Genomic DNA, 23,797 nt, shown 5'->3' on the forward strand with positions numbered 1-23,797 from the left:
CTCTTTATTCTAGTAGGCTTTTCCTTAAAAAAGTTTAAAATCACAAGCAAATTTTCCTTAATCATTGTTCTTAAAACTTAACAAAGCTCTTAAATCAGCAAAAACAAGACTAGGGGCTGTTTCCAGGACCTCCACCCCCAGAGAGAGGTTTGTTTCACCTTGAATTCCCTTTTCCCATTCCAGAATCCAAAGGGGTTTCTGTGAACTTCCAAGCCCATTTAGTGCTTTTCTCTGCCTTCACAGAGAATGCCTAGATATTCCATTCAAACATCTTTCCTTTAAATGTTAGCACACTGCTCTTCTATACATATATATTTTAACTTTCCGAACTTTCAAATCCCTTTCAATATGTTTTTTTTTCTTTTCCTTTTTTTATTTCTTCCTTTCTCTCCCTTTTCTCCCTTCTTCTCACAGGCTGCTGCAGTCAGCCAGAGACAGAGAAAGATTTTTCAAACTTCTTGATATTTTCTAAGCCTGCAACACAGAGGCTGAATCCTTATCTCTTACAAGCTTCCTAAATTTTAACACAGACACACAGAGACACACGTGGAGCTCCAATTTACTAAGCACAGTTGCAACGTTGTTCTTAAAAAAATTTTCCAACCAACAACATAACAGACAAACAAACCACACAGAACATAGAACATATATCACACAGACTACACAGTTACAACATTAAACAAACATATAACACATACCCAGAGGATATTTTCCAGCGTCCCAGAAAATACCTGTCTCAGAATTTTTAAACCCGTCGGTATTTATTCTGAGACCACAGGTTGCTAGCAACAGAACAGACCAGAACCAGAACCAGATGGTACCCCAAAAGGTACCCAGACAGACTTACTCTCCCGAATGCCGAATCAAATGCTGAATCGATTTCGTTGTCCGCTGTAGGCCGGACTGAGGCTGAAGAACTGCTTCCTTTTCCTAGGAGGCTCTGGGGGTAGCCAGAGTGCTGGTCTTTTCTCAAGGAACAGACCCAGGTCCTGAGCCCCCCTCAGGCCTAGGTGGAGACCGAGAGGTCTCTAATCTCTAATCCAGTTCTCAGTTTCTATTATCTCGGTGGGACCTCCAAATTGTAATGCCGGAGAAACTGAGGCAGGAGAGAGATTAGAGAGCTTTAATATTTTTATTAATGGGAGAGTAAGATTGACTGGACAGGACTCTCGTCTCAGATTATCCAGTCAGACAGAGATAAAGATATACTGGGACCAAGGAATTCATGTTGGTCCCAGGGCTGGAGGAGTCCAGCATACAACTGCCAGCCGCCATACTCCAGCAATGAATGGAGGAACCCCAACTTCTTAAATACCTTTTTGGAGACAAAGAAGAGAAAGGGAGGGAAAGTTTTTATCAGGGAGGGGAAGCCATAAAACCCTAAAAAATCCGGAGACAAAGAAGTAAAGATATCATGGGTTATCTTGGAATATTCTAAAGGAATATTGTAAATCCTTGAGGACACAAAACAGTCAGGAATCTACTCTCTTATCTTGCTAATTTATAAGAGATTGAGACAGAACAGTTAAGGAAACTGAGACAAGGGAAATTTTTACAGGGAAACTGAGTCAGGACAGTTAAAGAGAACTGTGGCATAACACCACTAGTCTAATTCAAATTTTTAATGAATTATTTTTTCAGGTAGTTTTTTAACCTCCTTTTTCATTTGGCCAACTCTATTTATAAAGCTCTTTTCTTCAGTGAATTTTTTTTCTATTTTAAATAGCTTTTTATTTTCAAAATGCAGGCAAAGATAGTTGTCAACATTCATCCTTGCAAAATCTTTTGTTCCAAATTTTTCTCCCTCACTTGCCCCACTCTCCTTCCCTAGACAGCAAATAATCCAGTATAAGTTAAAGTATGCAATTCTTATATCCACATTAACACATTATCATGCTGCTCAAAAAAGATCAGATCAAAAATGAAAAAAAAAAAAAAAAAAAAAACAAACCTGAGAAAGAGAAAAAGCAAGTAAACAACAAAAGATGTCAGTGCTATGTTGTGATGTAAATTAGGTCCCCAGAGGCCTTTCTCTGGGTGTAGCTGCCTCTCTCCTTCACAAGTCTATTGAAACAGGCCTGAATCACCTCATTGTTGAAAGTCATGTCCATCACAGCTGATTGTCCCATAATCTTGTTTTTGCCATCTGTACCTTTCTCTTGGTTCTACTCTTCACTTAGCATCAGTTCACGTAAGTTTCTCCAGGCCTCTCTGACAGTAGCCTTCTGACCATTTCTCATAGAACAATATTCCATTACTTTCCCATTCTACAACCCATGGAGTGGTTTTGTAAATAAAAAGCTTTAATCAAATAAAAAATAAAAACATAATCATAATAATATTTCCTTATTTTCTCCTTCTGATCAAAAAGTTGGAATGGCCCTGAAGATTGATGAGGAACTTTGATTTGAGACAGGATTTGGATTTTATGTAAAATAAGTGAATTATAAAGTGAATGCCAAGGAAGATGACAAGCCAAATAAAGAAGAGAAACATCAAACCAGGGAGGGCAGAATGGAGAATACGGCCAATGTGTTCAGGCAACTGGAAAGAAGGTAAGGAGGAGACATTCTTCAGAAAATTCTGACAAAGAAACACCATGTCTCTCCAGTGATGATACATCATCTCCCTCTCTCACCTGTTAGGGTGTCCAGCACCCTCTGGTTTTGCAATACCATGAGATTGAGTGAATAAACCTGCATTTGGTGGTTTGTGACAAACTTCCCTGGCTGTTTCAGGCCTGTGGCTAGTTCTGTCAAGATGCTTCTGACAGAGGGGTACAGTGAGCTAAAGGTGGCTATGGTCTAGGTGAGGAATCCAAGAGAAGCCAACAGGGTTGCAATAGTCAGAAAAGTCAGCCTCCATTGCTCATGGAGGAACAGCTTTCAACAGAGAGGAACTTCAGCTGAGTGATTTCCGGGGACAACTTGGGCATGGTGTAGACAAAATGAGAGAGATCCTCTCAAAAGGGAGGAAGGCAGTGATATAGGGTAGAACAACATAAGAAGGACAGTCCTGGTCAAGGAAGCAATTCTACAGCCAAGATATGGAAAATAGAGGGTGAATCCCAGACAAAGTAAGTGCACCTCGCAGCTTGTAGCACCTCCAGGTATGGGTGTTTCTCTGTGCCACTGCTATGGAACAAGAAAGGCTTTGGGGGATTTCTACATCAACCCAGAAATTGAATAGATGCCTTTGCAATTGCCTTTATTGTACAGGGAGGTTAGAGGTCGGATGATTGATTTTTTTGAGACAGGCAACTGCATTGATTATTTTTAAGGTGGCTTTTCCAGCACTATAGACTTGTCTTCAGGCACATCTGTGACTGAAGGAGCTGGTCAGAAGAACTGACTGAGACATTTAGGAAAACAAAGCATATAGAATTGAAATAAAAGTGAAATTATGTTCATAAGATTTGGTCATCCAAGGTAAGGGCACATATAGCTGGTTATGCTCTGGATATAGAGTGAAACTTGAATTTCTTGAGAGACACCTGAGTATCATGGACCCTCCAAGAAAGGGTCTGCAATGGTAGGGACTCTAAAACCTGCTACTAAGACAATTAGTTCTGGTTTAACGTGCGCCTTTTCCACATGGATAATTTTTCTTCTAAAGATTACTTTGGGAGTGTGAGGAGAAGGGGGATAGAAATAATGATAGGGGGCACTGGCTGCTTCTTTTACATAAGCTACTGCTCTATGAAACAGACCAGGACAGCTGACTTCCCAATGTGGAGAGGTTCAGGAGTTTGTGAACAGGACCACCTACCTGGATTGTAGAACCTCCTGGTGACCTGATCTTGTAAATCCAGTGGTGTCCTGTAGATTCTGCCATCTGGCAGGTGGTATTGCCCATTTAGGACATGGCAGGTGGAACCACAAATATACAACCTTGAGTCTGGCTAAAGTGGGAGTGGTGAGCAGGACTCCAAAGGGACCTTTCTACCATGGCTCCAAGGAAGGCTTTCAGAGATTCTATCAGATGCAATCACAGGCCTGCATTAGGAGCTGAGTCTCAGTTGAGATTCCTAAAGAATGGGACTGAGAGACCAGTTGGTAAGTCTCTGATGATGTCTGTAGACATTATCACAATAGAGTTCCCTGTAGGTGAGTCCCTGTAGGAGGGAGCATTAAGTTGCTATGCTTTCACCCGTGAATACAATGATATAAGGGGTCCTGATATTATCTCATAATAGCTTCTTCCTACCGAGCTCTTCCATCAATTTAATAAGGGGAGAGAGGGATTAAGTATTCCATTAACTTTTTTTCCCATCCTTGATAACTGGGGGGTAAAAGGCATAATTGTTGGTGCTGAGTGATTGACCAGGGTGAAACCACCTTAGGTAATGAAGCTCTTGTAAAATGGGTACAGCTATTATTAAGTATTTCTTTAAGAACCCTACATAATGGAATGATTTTTTTTTTCTTTTTTTCCCTAGTAACTTTGTTTCTTCTTAATACACATTGCTTTATGCATGTTCTGGGGAGAGAAAAATTGAAGAGATTAAAAAAAAAAAAAAAAAAAAAAAAGAAAAAAGTAGAGAACATAGCATATGTTTATTTACATTCAGTCTCCATAGTTCTTTTTGTGGATGCAGATGGCATTTTCTGTGCAAAGTCTATTGGGATTGCTTTGCATCCCTGAACCTCTGATAAAGACCAAGGCTTTCACAGTTGTCCATCATGCATTTGGACTGTTACTGTGTACAATGTACTTCTGGTTCTGTTTGTTTGGATCAGTATCAGGTCATGTAACTCCAGGCCTTTCCAAAACCAGCCCGTTCCTCATTCTTATAGAACAATAATACTCCATGGTCTTCAAGTACCACAAGTTGTTCAGCCATTCCCCAGTAGACAGACACATATTTATTTTTCAGTTCTTTGTGACCGCACAAAGGGTTGGCATATTGTGACCCATGTGTGTCTGAAATGCTTTTTATCTAAAATGATTTTTGCTAGCCTACAGCTTGTGCCAGTATGAGGAGGTACTCTGCCACCCAGCGCGAACGTATACAGACCATCCCCAAAGCATATTTGGAACCATGGGCAGCTGGCAATGGAATGAAGTCCATCTGCCACGTTTGAAAGGGAACATCTGGGAAAGGAAACTGACCCCCAGGCCGGTGTCAGAGGCTTGGCTACATTGTGCTTTGGGGCAGCTGGGACTCATCTCACAGGCGGTGACAGCAGTCCTAGGAAACTTCTCTCATCAGTGTTTTTGGGCTATTCCCACCAACTTGTTAGGTGCACAAAGAGTTGCTATGTTGTGATCCACACTCTGTTCCCACAGTCCTCTATCAGTATAGATGGCTCTCTTCATCACAAGATCATTGGAAGTGGCCTGAATCATGTCATTGTTGAAAAGAGCCACATCTACCAGAACTGATCATTGTATAGTCTTGCTGTTGCCATGTGTGATGATCTCCTGGTTCTGCTCACTTCACTTTGCATCAGTTCATGTAGTTTCACCAGGCGTCTCTGGCATCATCCTGCTGATCATTCCTTATAGAACAATAATATTCCACAACATTAATGTGCTATTACTTACTCAGCATTTCCCAGCTAATGGGCATCCATTCAGTTTCCAATTTCTTGCCACTACAAATAGGGCTGCAGAAACATTTCCGCACATGTGGGCCCTTTTTCCTCCTTTAGGATCTCTTTGGTAAATAAGCCCAGTAGAAACATTGCTAGTTCAAAGGCTATGTACCTGTTGATAGCCCTTTGGGTATAGTTCCATATTGCTCAGCAGAATGGTTGGATCCATTCACAATTTTACCAACAATACATTAGCGTCCCAGGTTTCCACATTGGTTACATTGAGAAGGTTTCTGTCCAGTTTGGGTTCTTTGATTACTAGTAAGAAATCCTCTATTTGCAAAAGCTTTCCAACATTGATTACAGTCATAAAGTTTCTCTTAAGTGTGGGTACGCTCATGGTCAATAAGACTAGATTTATGTCCAAAAGCCTTTCCACAGTGGTTACATTTATAAGGCTTCTCTCCAGTGTGGATTCTCTGATGTACAGTAAGAGCTCCCTTGTCTCTAAAAGCCTTTCCACAGTGGTTACATTCATAAGGTTTCTCTCCAGTGTGGATTCTCTGATGAACATTAAGAGCTCCCTTTTGTATAAAAGCCTTTCCACACTGGTTACATTCATAAGGTTTCTCTCCAGTGTGGATTCTCTGATGTACAGTAAGAACTCTCTTGTCTCTAAAAGCCTTTCCACAGTGGTTACATTCATAAGGTTTCTCTCCAGTGTGGATTTTCTGATGTATAGTAAGAGCTACCTTGTATCGAAAAGCCTTTCCACAGTGGTTACATTTATAAGGCTTCTCTCCAGCGTGGATTCTCTGATGTACATTAAAAGCTCCCTTTTGTATAAAAGCCTTTCCACAGTGGTTACATTTATAAGGCTTCTCTCCAGCGTGGATTCTCTGATGTACATTAAAAGCTCCCTTTTGTATAAAAGCCTTTCCACAGTGGTTACATTTATAAGGCTTCTCTCCAGTGTGGATTCTCTGATGTGTAGTAAGATCTCCCTTTTGTCTAAAAGCCTTTCCACAGTGGTTACATTCATAAGGCTTCTCTCCAGTGTGCATCATCTCATGTCCAATAAGATCTTTCTTGCTTCTAAAAGCCTTTCCACAGTGGTTACATTCATAAGGCTTCTCTCCAGTGTGCATCATCTCATGTCCAATAAGATCTTTCTTGCTTCTAAAAGCCTTTCCACAGTGGTTACATTCATAAGGCTTCTCTCCAGTGTGGATTCTCTGATGTATATTAAGAGCTCCCTTTTGTATAAAAGCCTTTCCACACTGGTTACATTCATAAGGCTTCTCTCCAGTATGCATCATCTCATGTCCAATAAGACCTTTCTTGCTTCTAAAAGCCTTTCCACAGTGGTTACATTCATAAGGTTTCTCTCCAGTGTGCATCATCTCATGTCCAATAAGACCTTTCTTGCTTCTAAAAGCCTTTCCACAGTGGTTACATTCATAAGGCTTCTCTCCAGTGTGGGTTCTCTGATGTAAAATAAGAGCTCCTTTTTTTATAAAATTTTTTCCACACTGGTTACATTTATAAGGCTTCTCTCCAGTGTGGATTCTCTGATGTACATTAAAAGCTCCCTTTTGTCTAAAAGCCTTTCCACAGTGGTTACATTTATAAGGCTTCTCTCCAGTGTGGATTCTCTGATGTTTAGTAAGATCTCCCTTTTCTCTAAAAGCTTTTCCACAGTGGTTACATTCATAAGGCTTCTCTCCAGTGTGCATCATCTCATGTCCAATAAGATCTTTCTTGCTTCTAAAAGCCTTTCCACAGTGGTTACATTCATAAGGCTTCTCTCCAGTGTGGATTCTCTGATGTACATTAAGAGCTCCCTTTTGTATAAAAGCCTTTCCACAATGGTTACATTCATAAGGCTTCTCTCCAGTGTGTATCATCTCATGTCCAATAAGACCTTTCTTGCTTCTAAAAGCCTTTCCACAGTGGTTACATTCATAAGGCTTCTCTCCAGTGTGCATCATCTCATGTCCAATAAGATCTTTCTTGCTTCTAAAAGCCTTTCCACAGTGGTTACATTCATAAGGCTTCTCTCCAGTGTGGATTCTCTGATGTACATTAAGAGCTCCCTTTTGTATAAAAGCCTTTCCACACTGGTTACATTCATAAGGCTTCTCTCCAGTGTGCATCATCTCATGTCCAATAAGACCGTTCTTGCTTCTAAAAGCCTTTCCACAGTGGTTACATTCATAAGGTTTCTCTCCAGTGTGTATCATCTCATGTCCAATAAGACCGTTCTTGCTTCTAAAAGCCTTTCCACAGTGGTTACATTCATAAGGCTTCTCTCCAGTGTGGGTTCTCTGATGTAAAATAAGAGCTCCTTTTTTTATAAAACTTTTCCCACACTGGTTACATGCATAAGGTTTCTCTCCAGTGTGGATTCTCTGATGTACAGTAAGAGCTCCCTTTTGTCTAAAAGCCTTTCCACAGTGGTTACATTCATAAGGCTTCTCTCCAGTGTGGGTTCTCTGATGTACATTAAGAGCTCCCTTTTGTATAAAAGCCTTTCCACACTGGTTACATGCATAAGGTTTCTCTCCAGTGTGGATTCTCTGATGTACAGTAAGAGCTCCCTTTTGTCTAAAAGCCTTTCCACAGTGGTTACATTCATAAGGCTTCTCTCCAGTGTGGGTCCTCTGATGTAAAATAAGAGCTCCTTTTTTTATAAAACTTTTCCCACACTGGTTAGGTTTCTCTCCTGTGTGGATTCTCAATTGTACAATAAGATTTTCCTTTTTTATAAAACCTTTTCCACATTCGGTACATTCACAATGTCTCTCTCTAAGCTGGATTCTCTCATGTGTCGCACAGCTTTTTGTCCAAGTAAAGTCACAGGATCCATCACCCATGAACCACTTCTTGGGAGTTTCTATCACAGAATGGCTTAGCTCCGCAGGAATTTCTTTCATTTCATTCTGATCTGTCCTTCCAAAACAAAAGAAAAAGAGAAAACTATAAAGCAGACATAGTCATGATGCATGTGTGTGCGCGCGCGCACACACACACACACACACACACACACTCACACGTATTTATATTCCTTTCCTTCCACCAGCAGAAGAGAAACTCAGTCATTTTCTCTTTTCCTAAGCAAAGAGAAAAATATAAAATGGGCAAAACCAATCATTTTAAGTTTCATTAGTTCACATCCCAAACAAGATCTAATTTCTAAGGAGTTTCATGCACAATAACAATGGAGCCTCACAATAACCTGTGACACCCAGAGAGTGCCTTCATTCTCCTTAGATGCACAACTCAGGTGGCTACCAGTTCAGTGGCTGAGTGAATTGGCCCAAATCCCAGCAGCTGCGACTAGAATTTACACCCTGTGAATGGGCATGCTCTGCCTACAGTATATGACAATTATCTCAACTCTCAATTTTCCCCTTTCCCTTTCATTATCTGCTTTCTGCCTCTTTTTCATAGACATGGCATCTAGTGCACATATAGGAAATACTCAAATTGTTTCATGATCTGTCCTGCTTGTAAGTATAATAAATTTCCATGCTGATCACTTTCAATTCTATTTTTTTTTTCTATTACATTATATAGTATCATATTCAGCAGGCTAACATAGTTTTTTTTTTTTTTTTTTTTGTATTTACCTGAGGTAGAAGTGATTTAATTCTGATCCATTATTTTTTTTTTTTGAGATAGCTATCACCTATTTCTTTTTTTTTTTTTAAATCATATGCCCCTTGCATATCCCAAGATGACAGTTTTTTTTAAATGCATGAAATTAACTACATCTGAAAATGTCTCAAACACAAAAATTGAGTTCATCATCCTGAGATGTGGAAGGGTAGTGCAAGCTGCAGTATTGCAATCTTTCCCTTTTAAAAATTCACCAATTCCGTGAATGCTTAAGACAAAGATTCAAGGGATCTAACCCAAAAATGTCTTAGTGGCACCTAAAATGGTGAATAATTGTCTGATTTGGTTATAAAGGTAGTTGTGCTCTGGGACCACAGAGATGTGCACAGTTCTACCTTTACAAGACTTTCTGCAATGATTTCAGCGTATCAAGATCAATAGTACACGGCTGTGGAGGACTGTGCCCTGAGTCCATGAAACTCTGGCTGCTTCTAAGTGTAACAGATTCTTCTGGTTTCTCAACTTGATATCAGATTATTCCTAGCATTGAAGGAAGGTTGGACGCTCATGTACAAATGGCCACAGGCCTGCAAAGTCCCTCGGGGGCTGTCTCTCCCCGGACCAGAGTGCTCTCCCTCCTGAGTTATCTAGCAAGCCCATCTCATCCAAGCTCTAATAGCCTGAACAAGATGTGCTAAAAACAAGATATGTACTTGACCATTGTGTCATTTAGGACTGTTGGTGTTTTTCTTCTTTTTAATATAATAGTTCTCTCTGCAAGAGAACTATCTTTCTGCTCAGTTCCAAGAGCTCGCTCCGAATGTCTCCAAATCCAAAGGTTTTGTCCTTCAGCCTCTGCCTCTGCTTTCTTCAGCCTCCAGCCAGCACAAAGATGGAATGAATCCCTTGTTTCCTTCACTTGGGGCTTGGCTAGCTTTCTGGTGAGTCTTTCAGACCAGCTTGGTCTCAGTGGGGGAAGTGCAGGAACCCAGCCACCACAGTGGTGTGAGATGAAGATGAATCTGGTTGTGCCTCTGAGAGAGCCTTCTCAATCCTCAGTTCAGTTCCGACTTGTGGCTTCTTCTGACTTGACGCTCTTTTTTTCATGTAATTTGGCTGAATTCTCCCTGATAGCCTCTTTCTGTATCTTATATATGAGAGAGAGGAATTGTGGGATACGAGAGAGAGGGATTATGGGTTTTCTCCCATAGTGCTCTCTGGCCCTAAGAGCTTCAAGGGAGGTGTGAATTCACAAAGATACACAGTTAACTTTGTGAATCTTCCATACTTGTGAACTCCAATGAGTAAAGGTATGAACACAAGCATTGTATTAATTAGTTCTACTTAGTACCTTGTTTCAGGTTCTGGCCCAAAACATCAACTCTAATGAGTTAGCAATTTGTAAAGATTCCAACATAGGGCAACATTTGTCATGAGCCAACATAAATATATATCTTTTTTTAATTTTTATTTATTTATTTTTAATTTTTAATAGCTTTTTATTTACAAGTTATATGCATGAGTAATTTTATAGCATTGACAACTGCCAAACCTTTTGTTCCAATTTTTCTCCTCCTTCCCCCTCCCCCCTCCCCTAGATGACAGGATGACCAATACATGTTAAATATGTTAAAGTATAAATTAAATACAAAGTAAGTACACATGTCCAAACCATTATTTTGCTGTACAAAAAGAACCGGACTCTGAAATATTGTACAATTAGCCTGTGAAGGAAATCAAAAATGTAGGTGGGCAAAAATATAGGGATTGGGAATTCAATGTAATGGTTCTTAGTCATCTCCCAGAGTTCTTTCGCTGAGTGTAGCTGGTTCAGTTCATTACTGCTCCATTGGAACTGATAGAAATCTTTTTTTAAACAGTAATTGGCAATGCTTTTTGACTGGCTAGACTTAAAAAAAAAAAAATGAATTTCCATATCTCCACAGGAGCTTGTCCAGTGAATATTTCTTGGCAGCCATGTCCGGGGCGAGTCAGTGAATCTGGCTGTCTGCTCCACAAAATGAGTGGGGCCCACTGCAAGGCCCTGTAAGGCCCTTCCACTGCTCATCTTTTCTTTTCTACATCACACATGTTAGACCGTGTTCATCATATGTTTCAAAACCAGAATACAGTTACAATGGATAGAATGTGGATAGGGCCTTAAATCAGGAAGCCCAGGATTTTATTCCCACCTCAGAACCTTGCAAGTCAAGTTATAGGACTGTTAGATTCAGTTTCTTTATCTGTAAGATGGGCATAATAATAGCACTTAAATCTTCAGGTTCTCATGAGGATGAAATAAGACAGTGCAGAGCACAGCACATAGGGCTATATAAATGCTACCTGTTTTATTTCACTTTGGCCCTTTCCTCCCCAGTTCTACTCCCCTTCTCAAACCATCATGATCCTCACCAATTAATGATGCACTGGAGCACTAAATTATTCAATTTATCTGGTGCACAGTGGGTCACTCCAGGATTGCTGGTGTATTGTCTGCCCCGCCACTCTGTGGTGGGGGACCTCCATGAGGGCATAGGATGTCCCTCATATCTCTATTTGTGTTCCTGGTGTTTAGCACAGGACTGCCAAGTAGCAAGCCCTTAATTGTTTACTGACAAGAAAAAGTTCTAAGAAATGGCTCATGTCCCAAACCTATTCCCTCTGGGCACTTTCAGGAATTCCATTGCCCCAAATCCCAAAGAAGGATTTCTTACACAATGACAGATGAGCAGTGGAAGGGCCTTACGGGGCCTTGCAGTGGGCCCCACTCATTTTGTGGAGCAGACAGCCAGATTCACTGACTAGCCCCGGACACGGCTGCCAAGAAATATTCAGTAAAGAATTCTAAATCTGGCCTTTCTCCCCAAACTGAGCATGTACTTCAGGATAACTGCCAGGAGCCTCTTGTAACCACAGCTCTCATATCCCTGCTTTCACCTCACTCACCTGGAGAGCAGCTCCTCAGATCTTCTTGGTCCAGCATCCAGGGGGTTTCCCTTTGCTCAAAATAAGAGATCGCCTCTTCTCTGGGAACTGGAAGCCCTGGGCATGGAAATCAGAAAGAGAAGATGGAGAGAAGTTGATCACTTAGTTCTCTTCAGGGAAAAATGAGGATCCAAAGCTGCTCCAAGCTGAAATTGAGCCCCTCATGTTCAGACAAATCAGTCAATACTCACCCATTGGGGACTGTAAAGCAAGTCACCTAAGGCAGGATGTGCCCACTATTTGTATAGCTTCCTCTGAAAAAGGCAAAGGCCCTTCCTCCCACCTCCTGTTCTGTGAAGCTCCCTTCTGGCAGAAACTTCTGAACCTAAACCTGGGTTACTAACTGTGTACCTCTGGACAAGTCAATTAAATTCTATTTGTTTTCCTGCTTCCTCAACTCTGAAATGGGGATAACAATATCACCTGACTTAAAATGTGAAGATGACATTAAAGTAACATAATATTTTGTTGTACTTTTAACTTATAAACAAACATTTCAGTATAATAGTTCAATAAAAAGATGATTGCACATGAAACTGTAAATCCACAACTATTTTGTTGTACTTTTAATTTATAAACAAGCATTTCAGTACCGTAGTTCAATAAAAAGATGATTGCACATGAAACTGTAAATCCACAATGCACAACTTGCTATTCCTTTCAAATACACAAGAAAATTATCAAGTAAATTTTTTTTCCTTCCATTTGTCTGCACTCAGCTTACAGATGGCTGCAAATGCATAGAAATGTAAAATTATGCTATCCATATTTCTATTTATGAGTTTTTCTCTCTGGATACAACCAGCGTCTTTCTTGATTTGTCCCCTGTCATGAATTTCGGTCCTTAGAATCATCAAAATAACTTATTTGCTGGAAGTTGTTCTTAAGCAGTATTGTTACAGTTTGTAAGGAAAGCATATGGCACAGCCCCTGGCAAACACAGGTAGAAATAAATGCTTATTCCATTCTACCCACCCCTTGTACTGGAATATGAGGACGATCCAAAGGCAGATCAAGGAGAAACTTCCCATATGAGGGACAAGCAGGTGCTTTGGCTACAAACTGATGCTTGCTAAAACGAATAATATTTCAAATACTGGATCCATATGAAAAAGGAAGGAGATATAAGGAAGAGGAAAGGCTGAGCAGTTTTCAGAGCTTTGGCGATCAAAATTCATCTAAGATTAGTTCCATGTTTGAGATGCTTCTCCTGATTTAATTTTTGACCTGGGAATGGGTAAGAGAGAGCTTCGGGAACAACAAAGGACATTCCCAGGTCCTGTCACAAAACATAAGACCAGCCCTGTGCCTTCTCTTCCCCCATCCCAAAGCCTTCACATTGGGCAATGAAGATATTTCTTTTGATGGTACATTTGCAATTATCAGAAGTGTCCTTACCCAAGGACAACAGGTTCTGGGCGTTCTCCACCATGACCTCCTTGAACAGCTCCTTCTGAGAGGGGTCCAAGAGCCCCCACTCCTCCTGGGTGAAGTCCACAGCCACGTCCTTGAATGTCACAACCTCCTGCAGCATCAAAAGTCAGAAGATGTGGGGCTGAAAGATCCTTCAGAAGGAAAGAGTTCAACCCCCTCCAATTTACAAGAAGAAACTGAAATACAGAGAAGGGATATACCCAAAGGTCATAGGCTTTCTCAGAGTCAGAGTCAACTCTTGAACCCGTTATTAAGAGACCGATTGAATTTTGGTTCTTTTGAAATAAAGCTGAGAAGTGACTTATTATGGAACTCATAATGAAGGGCATCCTAGGGCCACAGGGCATATTCCGTTAATGAACTTTTCCACACTCTTCCTTGCTAACCCTATTACTTTCTACACCTCGTTTCCCATTTCCCACTCTCTGCGTCTATTTTAGCTCTATCTTTTATCTATAACCTCTTTTCCTAAAGAAACCACCTTTTACCGAAGAGAATCGCCATTGTGAATTTTACAGGTTTACATTGATCTAGGAACTGCTTCCCTGACCTTGTTGTGGTCTGTGTGTAAGGCTCATTTCACAGTTTATTTCCTTTATTCTAGTATTTCACTTCTAGACAACAGGGTTTAGAAAAGAAGGCATCTGTGCAGCTGGTCTCCAAGCAGTGGCCAAAAGCTCCTACAGTACAGCCTCAGAATGGGGCTTTTGGAGCCTTTGCACGAATTGTCAAGGAAAAAAGACCCTGTGAGCCGAAGAGCTATGTGACACAGAACAAGAATCTAGGCAAAAACAGCCAAGGAAGGTGGACAATGAGGAGAGGGAGAGAAAAGGGAAGAAAAATGGTTGAAATTAGAAAACTAATGAACAGGATGAGTTGAATGGCAAGAGAGGGAGGGGAATCTACAAGAGAACTAAGAGGAAAGGGGGGATGAAGAAATGCAGAATGAGATCAATTAGAAGGGATGAACAAATGTCTAGAGAAACTTGAAATAAAAGACTTATGGCATATTCTAAAGGGGGCAACAGTGCCATGACACACTGTGACTCTTGATCCTTCTTTTTCTCCCAATTGTTCTCACAGTCTCTGCCAGTTCCTGGCACTCTGCACAGGGCAGCTTAAGTTAAACCAGCAAAAGAAACACTTGGTATAGTACTTTGGGGCCTAGGAATGACAGAAGTGAGAGCGAGAATCCCAGCAGCCTCTTTTAGACAGGAGAGATAGTTCCCTGTGCCAGGTCAGGTCTTAGAGGCCCCAGAGCATCAGGATGGCCCAGAGCTCTGTGTACTAGAACTGCGGAGCTTGGACCCAAGGCCTTTCTCAGTGCTTATTGGCAGGAGCCAAGGAATGGTCAAGGGGAGGGTTTCAAGGAGACCTGAGGCACGTGGACAGGAGCCGCCCAGAAGGATAGTTTCTGCTCTGATGACCAGGAGAAGGGCTGGGGAAGCTTCTAGGCTCAGCTCCCCACCTTAACAGGACAAACTCTGTTTGAAGGGTTTTCTAGGAGCTTCAGGAGAACATGGCAGAGGAAACCAAGAAGAAGGGGGAGAGATCTTGGATGGGAAGGGGTACTGGGTAGGCCCAAAGAGAGCTCCCCCTGGAATGGAGATTCATGATGAAGTGGTGCAGCCTGTCAGTCCCTTGTAATGAGGAGGAACATAGAAACAAATGGTGAAGTGGGAGGGGTGTGTGTGTGTGTGTGTGTGTGTGTGTGTATGAATGAGTGCGTGTGTGTGTGTCTGTGTGTGTGTCTGTTGGGTCCCAAGACGCCAAGGATCCAAGGATGCAATTGGGCAGGGCTGTGTTACTGGTTCCCCTGTTTTTGTACAGAAATGACCAGTACAACAGGCCCTGACAGCTCCACAGTCTGTCCTCCATGTCTAGGGAAATGGCTGTGACGGCTGCTATTGGTCAGGTCTGGGGATGGACTGCACTCACCTGAGGAGGTCCGAGGCTCCCAGGGCCCATTCCCTCTGGCTCCAGGCTCCCTGTGGAGGTAACAAACACTCAGAGTGACTCCTTTTTCTCAAGTTCCTCCCTTTGGCACCAGGTCTTTATCGCAGGGTCTTGCTGCTACCACATTTGAGGGGCCAACAAAAGTGACAACAGCCAAAGGTTCAACAGACAAAGGTCACAGCTAACCATGGGGGACTTTAATTTTAAAACCCAGAGAAAGCCAGGAGCCCACAGGAGAGTCCTTCCCAGCTTCCCCTCATCCTGGTCCCAGGCTGACTACCTTTGATTTCATGGCCTGGGAGAATGCTGTTTCGGGCCCTGACAGTAAACCTGTTGTAATTTCACCCCAATTTTGCTGTTTGCCTTTGACCCAATTCTTGAGCCAGTTCTAGGTTACCAGAAGAAGCTGGAGAGGGACAAGTATCCCAGAGGAGGAGAGGACTTTCCCCTCCTTTTCTCTTCAGGAGGCATTCCTGGTGGAATGTGAGGTCCTCCAGGAGTTACAAAGGCCCTGGCCCTGCCCCTAGGGGAGAGACTGCACCCTACAGAACAATACCTAGAGGGTCAGGATTGGAAAGGGAGGTTGTCTGAACTATTTTTGTCCCTCCTCTCTCCATCGTACCTCACTCATAGTGGTACAAGGGTGTTTGGGATCCCAGATGAGAGACCTGTCAGCCTTCATGGCTCCTGAGTCAGAGCTCTCCTTCTCCCTCCCCAGTGGTCCTCTGCCTCCCTGCCTCCCCTCCGCCCAAATAACACACACATTATTCTGGACAATAGACTGACTGCTTTGGGGAAGAGGGAGCAAAATTGGGGAGGTGGAGGATGGGGAGGGTTCAGGATTGGAACACCCAAGAAATGACTAGGTTAAGCCTAGTTTTGCATTGAACTCTGAGGGCTCAGAGAGAAGAGGGGCCAGGGAAGCAGGAGAGATCTTGGATGGGAAGGGGTACTGGGTAGGCCCAAAGAGAGCTCCCCCTGGAATGGAGATTCATGATGAAGTGGTGCAGCCTGTCAGTCCCTTGTAATGAGGAGGAACATAGAAACAAATGGTGAAGTGGGAGGGGTGTGTGTGTGTGTGTGTGTGTGTGTATGAATGAGTGCGTGTGTGTGTGTATGTGTGTGTGTCTGTTGGGTCCCAAGATGCCAAGGATCCAAGGATGCAGTTGGGCAGGGCTGTGTTACTGGTTCCCCTGTTTTTGTACAGAAATGACCAGTACAACAGGCCCTGACAGCTCCACAGCCTGTCCTCCATGTCTAGGGAAATGGCTGTGACTGCTGATGTTGATCAGGTCTGGGGATGGACTGCACTCACCTGAGGAGGTCTGAGGCTCCCAGGGCCCATTCCCTCTGGCTCCAGGCTTCCTGTGGAAGTAACAAACACCCAGAGTGACTCCTTTTTCTCAAGTTCCTCCCTTTGGCACCAGGTCTTTGTTGAAGGGTCTTGCTGCTACCACACTTGAGGGGCTTACAAAAATGACAACAGCCAAAGCTCTTACTAATAAAGGTCACAGCTAACCATGGGGGACTTGAATTTGAAAACCCAGAGAAAGCCAAGAGCCCACAGGTGAGTCCTTCCCTTCTTTCCCTCTGCATAGAAAAGCCCAGCTTCCCTTCATCCTGGTCCCAGGCTGACTGCCTTTGATTTCATGGCCTGGGAGAATGCTTTTTGGGGCCCTGACATTAAAACTGTTCTAATTTCACCCCAGTTTTGCTGTTTGCCTTTGACTCAATTCTTGGGCCAGTCCTAGGTGACCAGAAGAAGCTGGAGGGGGATGAGCATTCCAGAGGAGGAGAAGATTTTACTCTCCTTTTCTCTTTAGGAGGCAAGCCTACAGGGATTCCTGGTGGAGTGTGAGGTCCTCCAGGAGTTACAAAGGCCCTGGTCCTGCCCTTGCGGGACCTTGTAGGGACTGCACCCTACAGAACAATGCCGAGAGGGTCAGGATTGGAAAGGGAGGTTGTCTGAAGACTGCTCCCCTCCTTTTACTTCTTTTCCCTCTCTTCTCTCCATCGTACCTCACCCATCGTGGTACAAGGGTGTTTGGGATCCCAGATGAGAGACCTGTCAGCCTTCATGGCTCCTGAGTCAGAGCTCTCCTTCTCCCTCCCCCTCCTCAGTGGTCCTCTGCCGCCCTGCATCCCCTCCACTCAAATAACACACACATTATTCTGTACAATAGACTGAGTGCTTTGGGGAAGAGGGAGCAAAATTGGGGAGGTGGAGGATGGGGAGGGTTCAGGATTGGAACACCCAAGGTTAAGCCTGAGCTTGGGAGACAAAATTCAGTCTCGCATTGAACTCTGAGGGCTCAGAGAGAAGAGGGGCCAGGGAAGTAGGAGGTTTGGAGAACAGGGCTTGGGTCTGGGATGAAAGACAGACCAAAGGAGGTCATGGAAGTCAGGGACAGTGGGGTGAGAAGGGGTGGACAGCTGAGTTTAGGAAAGAAGGAAGACTGTGCACTGAGGTGTACCTAGGAGTTGGGTAGAAATGCTCCCAGTAGAGCTTAGGCTTGGAGTAAGGCAGGACAGCAGAATCTCTAAGGAAGAGATGGGATGGGGAAATGGAATAGCTGCGTCCTGATCAGCAAGATGAAATTATGGACACATTCTGAAATCTGGGAAAGTGTGCCCCGATGGGAAATCTGGGCAAGTTTGGGAAGTGAGTAGGAGTCTGGAAAAGGTTAAGGATCGGAGTGCTCATCCTACAGGCAGCCTTGGTAGAAAGGTGTGCTCCTGGTAGGCCTGGAGGTCATGTATCCCAAGGTCAAAAGAGGAGAGGCAAAGGCAAGGGCAGCCAGTGAAAGTCTGCATGCTGCATGCTGGCTCAGACCTACCTGGGAGATGCAAGCACAGGCTTGGGTGCAGGAATGCCGAGAGATCTCAGGGGCAAGGGAAGAAAAGAGGAGAGCCCTGAGTTCGCAGAGGGAAAGGAAGAAAGATCTGAGCTAACAGGGGAAAATGGGGAGAGAGCTGAGCTCCCAGGGGGAAAGGGGGAGAGGGGAAGAGGGGAAGAGAGCTGAGCTCCCAAAGGGAAAAGAGGAGAGACCTGAGGAACTTGCAGGAAAAAACGGGGAGGGACCTGAGGAGCTCCGAAAACGGGGACAGACCAAAATTCACAGGCAGAGCAGTTTCCACAGCAAGGAAAGAAAAGGAAGCCGGAACGCAGAGTGATCCCAGTTCAGACTTCCTGTTTCCGGACAGCCCAGTCTGGGAGGGTATTCCTGGTCCCAAGAGCCCCGCCCCGTCCCTCCCCCAGGATGCTTGAGTCCTTTCCTCCAATCACACTCAGAGCCTGGACACATGTTGCTGATTATGCCCTGGATATAGAGGTGAAACTTGAGTTTCTAGAGAGAGCCCCGAGTCTAATAGACCCTCCAGGTATGGGTCTGCAATGTTAGGGACCGTAAAACCTGCCACTAGGATCATTAGTTCTGGGTTAATGTACGCTTTTTTCACATGAGTAATTTTTCTTCTAAAGATTACTTTGGGAGTGTGAGGAGAAGGGGGATAGAAATAATGATTGGGGGCACTGGCTGCTTCCTTTACATAAGCTACTGCTCTATGAAACAGACCAGGACAACTGGCTTCTCAATCTGGAGAGGTTCAGGAGTTTGGGAACAGGACCACCTACCTGGATTGCAGAACTCCCTGGTGACCTGACCTTGCAAATCCAATGGTGTCCTGTAGGTTCTGCTGTCTAGCAGGTGGTATTGCTCATTTAGGATGTGACAGGTGGCATCAAGAGTCTAGCTGAAGTGGAAGTGGTGAGCAGGACTCAAAAAGGGACCTTTCCACCATGGCTCCAAGGAAGGCTTTCAGGGATTCCATCAGACCCAATCACAGGACTGGATTAGGAGCTGAGCCTCAGTTGAGATTCCTAAAGAATGGGACTGAGAGACAAGTTGGTAAATCTCTGATATTGTCTGAGCCAACACAATAGAGTTCTATAGGAGAGAGCATTAAGCTGCTATGCTTCCTCTCCCCTCCCCCCATGGGTACAGTGGTATCAGGAGTCTTGATATTATCTCATTAGGTCCTAGCTTCTTCCTATCTAGCTCTTTCATGAATTTAATATGGGAGTTTTTAACTCCCTTTTAACTCCCATTAACTCTTTTTTCCATCCTTGATGAAAAGCGTGGAAACTCAGCACAATGTTTGTACTGACTGATTGACCAGGATGAAAACACCTTAAGTAATGAAGGTCTTGTAAAAATGGGTCCATCTATTACTATGTACTTCTTTAAGAACCCTATATAATGGAATGCTTTTTCTCTTTTTTTTCCCCTAGTAAATTTATTTATTCTTAATACACATGGCTTTATGAATGTTCTAGGGAGAGAAAACCCAGAGAAAAGTGCAAAGCCATCAAAGAGATTAAAAAAAAAAAAGTAAAAAGTAGAGAACATAGCATGTGTTGATTTACATTCAGTCTCCTTAGTTCTTTGTGTGGATGCAGATGGCATTTTCTATGCAAAGTCTGTTGAGATTGCTTTGCATCCCTGAATCTCTGATAAGGACCAAGGCTTTCATAGTGATCATCATGCCTTCTGACTTACTGTGTACAATGTACTTCTAGTTCTGCTTGTTTGGCTCAGCCTCAGGTTATGTAACTCCAGGCCTTTGCAAAACCAGCTCATTCATCATTTTTACAGAACAATAACATTCCATTGCCTTCATGTACCACAAGTTGTTCGGTCATTCCCCAATTGATAGACATCTACTTATTTTCCAGTTCTTTGCCACCACACAAAGAGCTTCTGCATTTTGTCCCATGTGGGTCTGGGATGATTTTTTTCTAAGAGGATTTTTTGCTAACCCAGAGGCTGTGGCAATATGAGAAGAACTTTGCCACCCACCGGGAAAGTACATAGACCCTCCCCAAAGCATATTTGGAACCATGGGCAGCTGGTAATGGAATGAAGTCCATCTGCCAGGTTTGAAAGGGAACTTCTTGGAGAGGAAACTGGCCCCAAGCTGACTTCAGAGGTTTGGATACCTTGTGCTTGGGGCAGTTGGGACTCATCTCACAGGAGGTGATGGCAGCCCTGGAAAACTTCCCTCATCAGTGTTTTTGGGCTACTCCCTCCTACTTGTTGGGTCCTCAATGGCTGAATGAAGAGAGGTATAATGGAGGGAGAAATGAGTTCTTAGGAGAATCATGAATCCATTGGCTCTAATGTAGTCCTAAGTTAACACCCCTCATTTGGAAGCTTTTGCTCTGTGATAAGCATTCTTTTCTGTGCCCCGGCAACTTCTCCCTTATACCTTTGGGCTGAGGTGGATAAGCGTAAGTTCCATTTAGACTTCTGCTCTAGAAGGTTTGTCTTCCAGCATCTGGAAAGTTATCACCAGGGTTTCAGCTATTTGGTCAGTACAGTCATTTGCTTGGTCATGGAGGTTGTTTTCTCAGCTGTTCCCAGGAAGTATCATTACTGCCATGGCCTGGGGAAGCAATAAACAGTCTATTATTTGAGATCCTTGTTTTTGGTTTTTAATGGACTGTCTGAGGAGGAAGCCCTGAGTTCGCAGAGGGAAAGGAAGAAAGATCTGAGCTAACAGGGGAAAATGGGGAGAGAGCTGAGCTCCCAGGGGGAAAAGAGGAGAGACCTGAGGAACTTGCAGGAAAAAAATGGGGAGGGACCTGAGGAGCTCCGAAAACAGGGGGACAGACCAAAAATCCCAGGCAGAGCAGTTTCCACAGCAAGGAAAGAAAAGGAAGCCGGAACGCAGAGTGATCCCAGTTCAGACTTCCTGTTTCCGGACAGCCCAGTCTGGGAGGGTATTCCTGGTCCCAAGAGCCCCGCCCCGTCCCTCCTCCAGGATGCTTGAGCCCTTTCCTCCAATCACACTCAGAGCCTGGACACATGTTGCTGATTATGCCCTGGATACAGAATGGGACTGAGAGACAAGTTACTCTGATATTGTCTGAGCCAACACAATAGAGTTCTATGGGAGGGAGCATTAAGTTGCTATGCTTCCTCCCCCCTCTTCCCATGGGTATAGTTGTATAAGGAGTCCTGATATTATCTCATTAGGACCTACCTTCCTCCTACCTAGCTCTTTTATGAATTTAATAAGGGAGTTTTAAATTCTCTTTTAACTCCCATTAACTCTTTTTTCCATCCTTGATGAATGGCATGGAAACTCAGCACAATGTTTATGCTGACTGATTGACCAGGATGAAAACACCTTAAATAATGAAACTTTTGTAAAAATGGGTCCATCTATTACTATGTATTTCTTTAAGAACCCTATATAATGGAATGCTTTTTCTCTTTTTTTTTCCTAGTAAATTTATTTATTCTTAATAAACATGACTTTATGAATGTTCTAAGGAAAGAAAACGCAGAGAAAAGTGCAAAACCAACGAAGAGATTAAAGAAAAAAAAGTAAAAAGTAGAGAACATAGCATGGGTTGATTTATATTCAGTCTCCTTAGTTATTTGTGTGGATGCAGATGGCATTTTCTGTTCAAAGTCTGTTGAGATTGCTTTGTATCCCTGAACCTCTGATAAGGACCAAGGCTTTCATAGTGATCATCACGCATTCTGACTGTTACTGTGTACAATGTACTTCTAGTTCTGCTTGTTTGGCTCAGCCTCAGGTTATGTAACTCCAGGCCTTTGCAAAACCAGCTCGTTCATCATTTTTACAGAACAATAACATTCCATTGCCTTCATGTACCACAAGTTGTTCGGTCATTCCCCAATTGATAGACATCTACTTATTTTCCAGTTCTTTGCGACCGCACAAAGAGCTTCCGCATTTTGTCCCATGTGGGTCTGGGATGATTTTTTTCTAAGAGGATTTTTTGCTAACCCAGAGGCTGTGGCAATATGAGAAGAACTTTGCCACCCACCGGGAAAGTACATAGACCCTCCCCAAAGCATATTTGGAACCATGGGCAGCTGGTAATGGAATGAAATCCATCTGCCAGGTTTGAAAGGGAACTTCTTGGAGAGGAAACTGGCCCCAAGCTGGCTTCAGAGGCTTGGATACCTTGTGCTTGGGGGAGCTGGGACTCATCTCACAGGAGGTGATGGCAGCCCTGGGAAACTTCCCTCACCAGGGTTTTGGGCTACTCCCCCTACTTGTTGGGTCCTCAATGGCTGACTGAAGAGAGGTATAATGGAGGGAGAAATGAGTTCTTAGGAGAATCACGAATCCATTGGATCAATTGTAGTCCTAAGAAGTTAACACCCCTCATTTGGAAGCTTTTCTTGCTCTGTGATAAGTATTCTCTTCTGGCCCCAGCCAACTTCTCCCTTATACCTTTGGGCTGAGGTGGATAAGCGTAAGTTCCATTTAGACTTCTGCTCTAGAAGGTTTGTCTTCCAGCATCTGGAAAGTTATCACCAGGGTTTCAGCTATTTGGTCAGTACAGTCATTTGCTTGGTCATGGAGGTTGTTTTCTCAGCTGTTCCCAGGAAGTATCATTACTGCCATGGCCTGGGGAAGCAATAAACAGTCTATTATTTGAGATCCTTGTTTTTGGTTTTTAATGGACTGTCTGAGGAGGAATCCCTGATGTGTCCCTAGCACCCTGAAGTCAGGGCTACTCCAAAGGCATACCTGCTCTGGGTGCAGATATTCATCCTTTTGTCTTTTCTTAACTGACGAGCCTGGCTACTGCCCCGAGTTCAGCTTGTTGGGCTGAATGGCTATCTGGGGGTGATGAAATTTGAGGCATTCTATGATAGGGGGATACCCTAAGCAGCAACCAGACTTCCTTCCTCACTTCTGGGGCAGATGCATCAGATCCGGTCCAAGTCGACTCCCTCTGAGGGGGTTCCCTTCAGGTCCTCCCAGGTAGAAAGTAAGACATCCAGATAAGTTGCACAATCATGGTCTGATGCCCATCCTCAGATTCTCACATAGAAAGGGGGAAGGATTGATTAGGTTTCCATGTCTGATGGGCCCTTCCAGGGTGGCCAGCCTGCTCGAGGACAGTGCTGAGAGGGGGGTGAGTTCATAGCAGTGTGGAGTTTCAGCAGCATAGGGAACAGGAGCCATTTAGGAAAAGTTGAGATAATGTCCTCAGTGGTGGAGACTAGGGCTCCTGTGGCCTCTACTGCATGGAGGCAGCCTGGGAAGCCTTTACCTTATCATCTAAAGCTTTATTATAATATCCCATGTCACAGAAGCTTTCACCCTATTTCTGTGCTAATAAGTCTGTTCCCTCATTTCTCAGAGATAAATAAAATGGATGAGAGAGGGGGAGGCCTGAAGTTCAGGACTGTTGGAAGGGAGACTTCAAGAAT

General features: G+C 43.5%; 2 protein-coding genes and 1 pseudogene across 12 annotated transcripts in view; 1 reads left to right on the forward strand and 2 right to left on the reverse strand.

The window, feature by feature from the left end:
- Nucleotides 1-23,797, reverse strand: part of LOC127556953 (zinc finger protein 8-like) — a 187,277-nt gene that overhangs the window by 72,207 nt on the left and 91,273 nt on the right. Inside the window, exons 3-5 of one of the 4 annotated variants that reach the window (XM_051990461.1) lie at nucleotides 13,542-13,668; nucleotides 12,105-12,200; nucleotides 904-1,315 (exon numbers count right to left, since the gene is read on the reverse strand). In XM_051990461.1, the coding sequence (XP_051846421.1) occupies nucleotides 1,308-1,315; nucleotides 12,105-12,200; nucleotides 13,542-13,668 (231 nt within the window). In that variant the 3' untranslated portion in view covers nucleotides 904-1,307. Of the gene's footprint in view, nucleotides 1-903; nucleotides 1,316-7,208; nucleotides 7,294-7,797; nucleotides 12,201-13,541; nucleotides 13,669-23,797 lie in introns of those variants that run through there. The other 3 variants (XR_007952577.1, XR_007952578.1, XM_051990463.1) reach the window with 3 other exon arrangements.
- LOC127556938 (zinc finger protein 260-like) overlaps nucleotides 1-23,797 on the forward strand; it is an 88,136-nt gene that overhangs the window by 32,513 nt on the left and 31,826 nt on the right. The window lies entirely within an intron of this gene.
- LOC127556937 (zinc finger protein 160-like) lies at nucleotides 4,538-7,450 on the reverse strand (annotated as a pseudogene).

Source organism: Antechinus flavipes, chromosome 3 (assembly GCF_016432865.1).
Source record: "Antechinus flavipes isolate AdamAnt ecotype Samford, QLD, Australia chromosome 3, AdamAnt_v2, whole genome shotgun sequence".
Taxonomy (NCBI): Eukaryota; Metazoa; Chordata; class Mammalia; order Dasyuromorphia; family Dasyuridae; genus Antechinus; species Antechinus flavipes.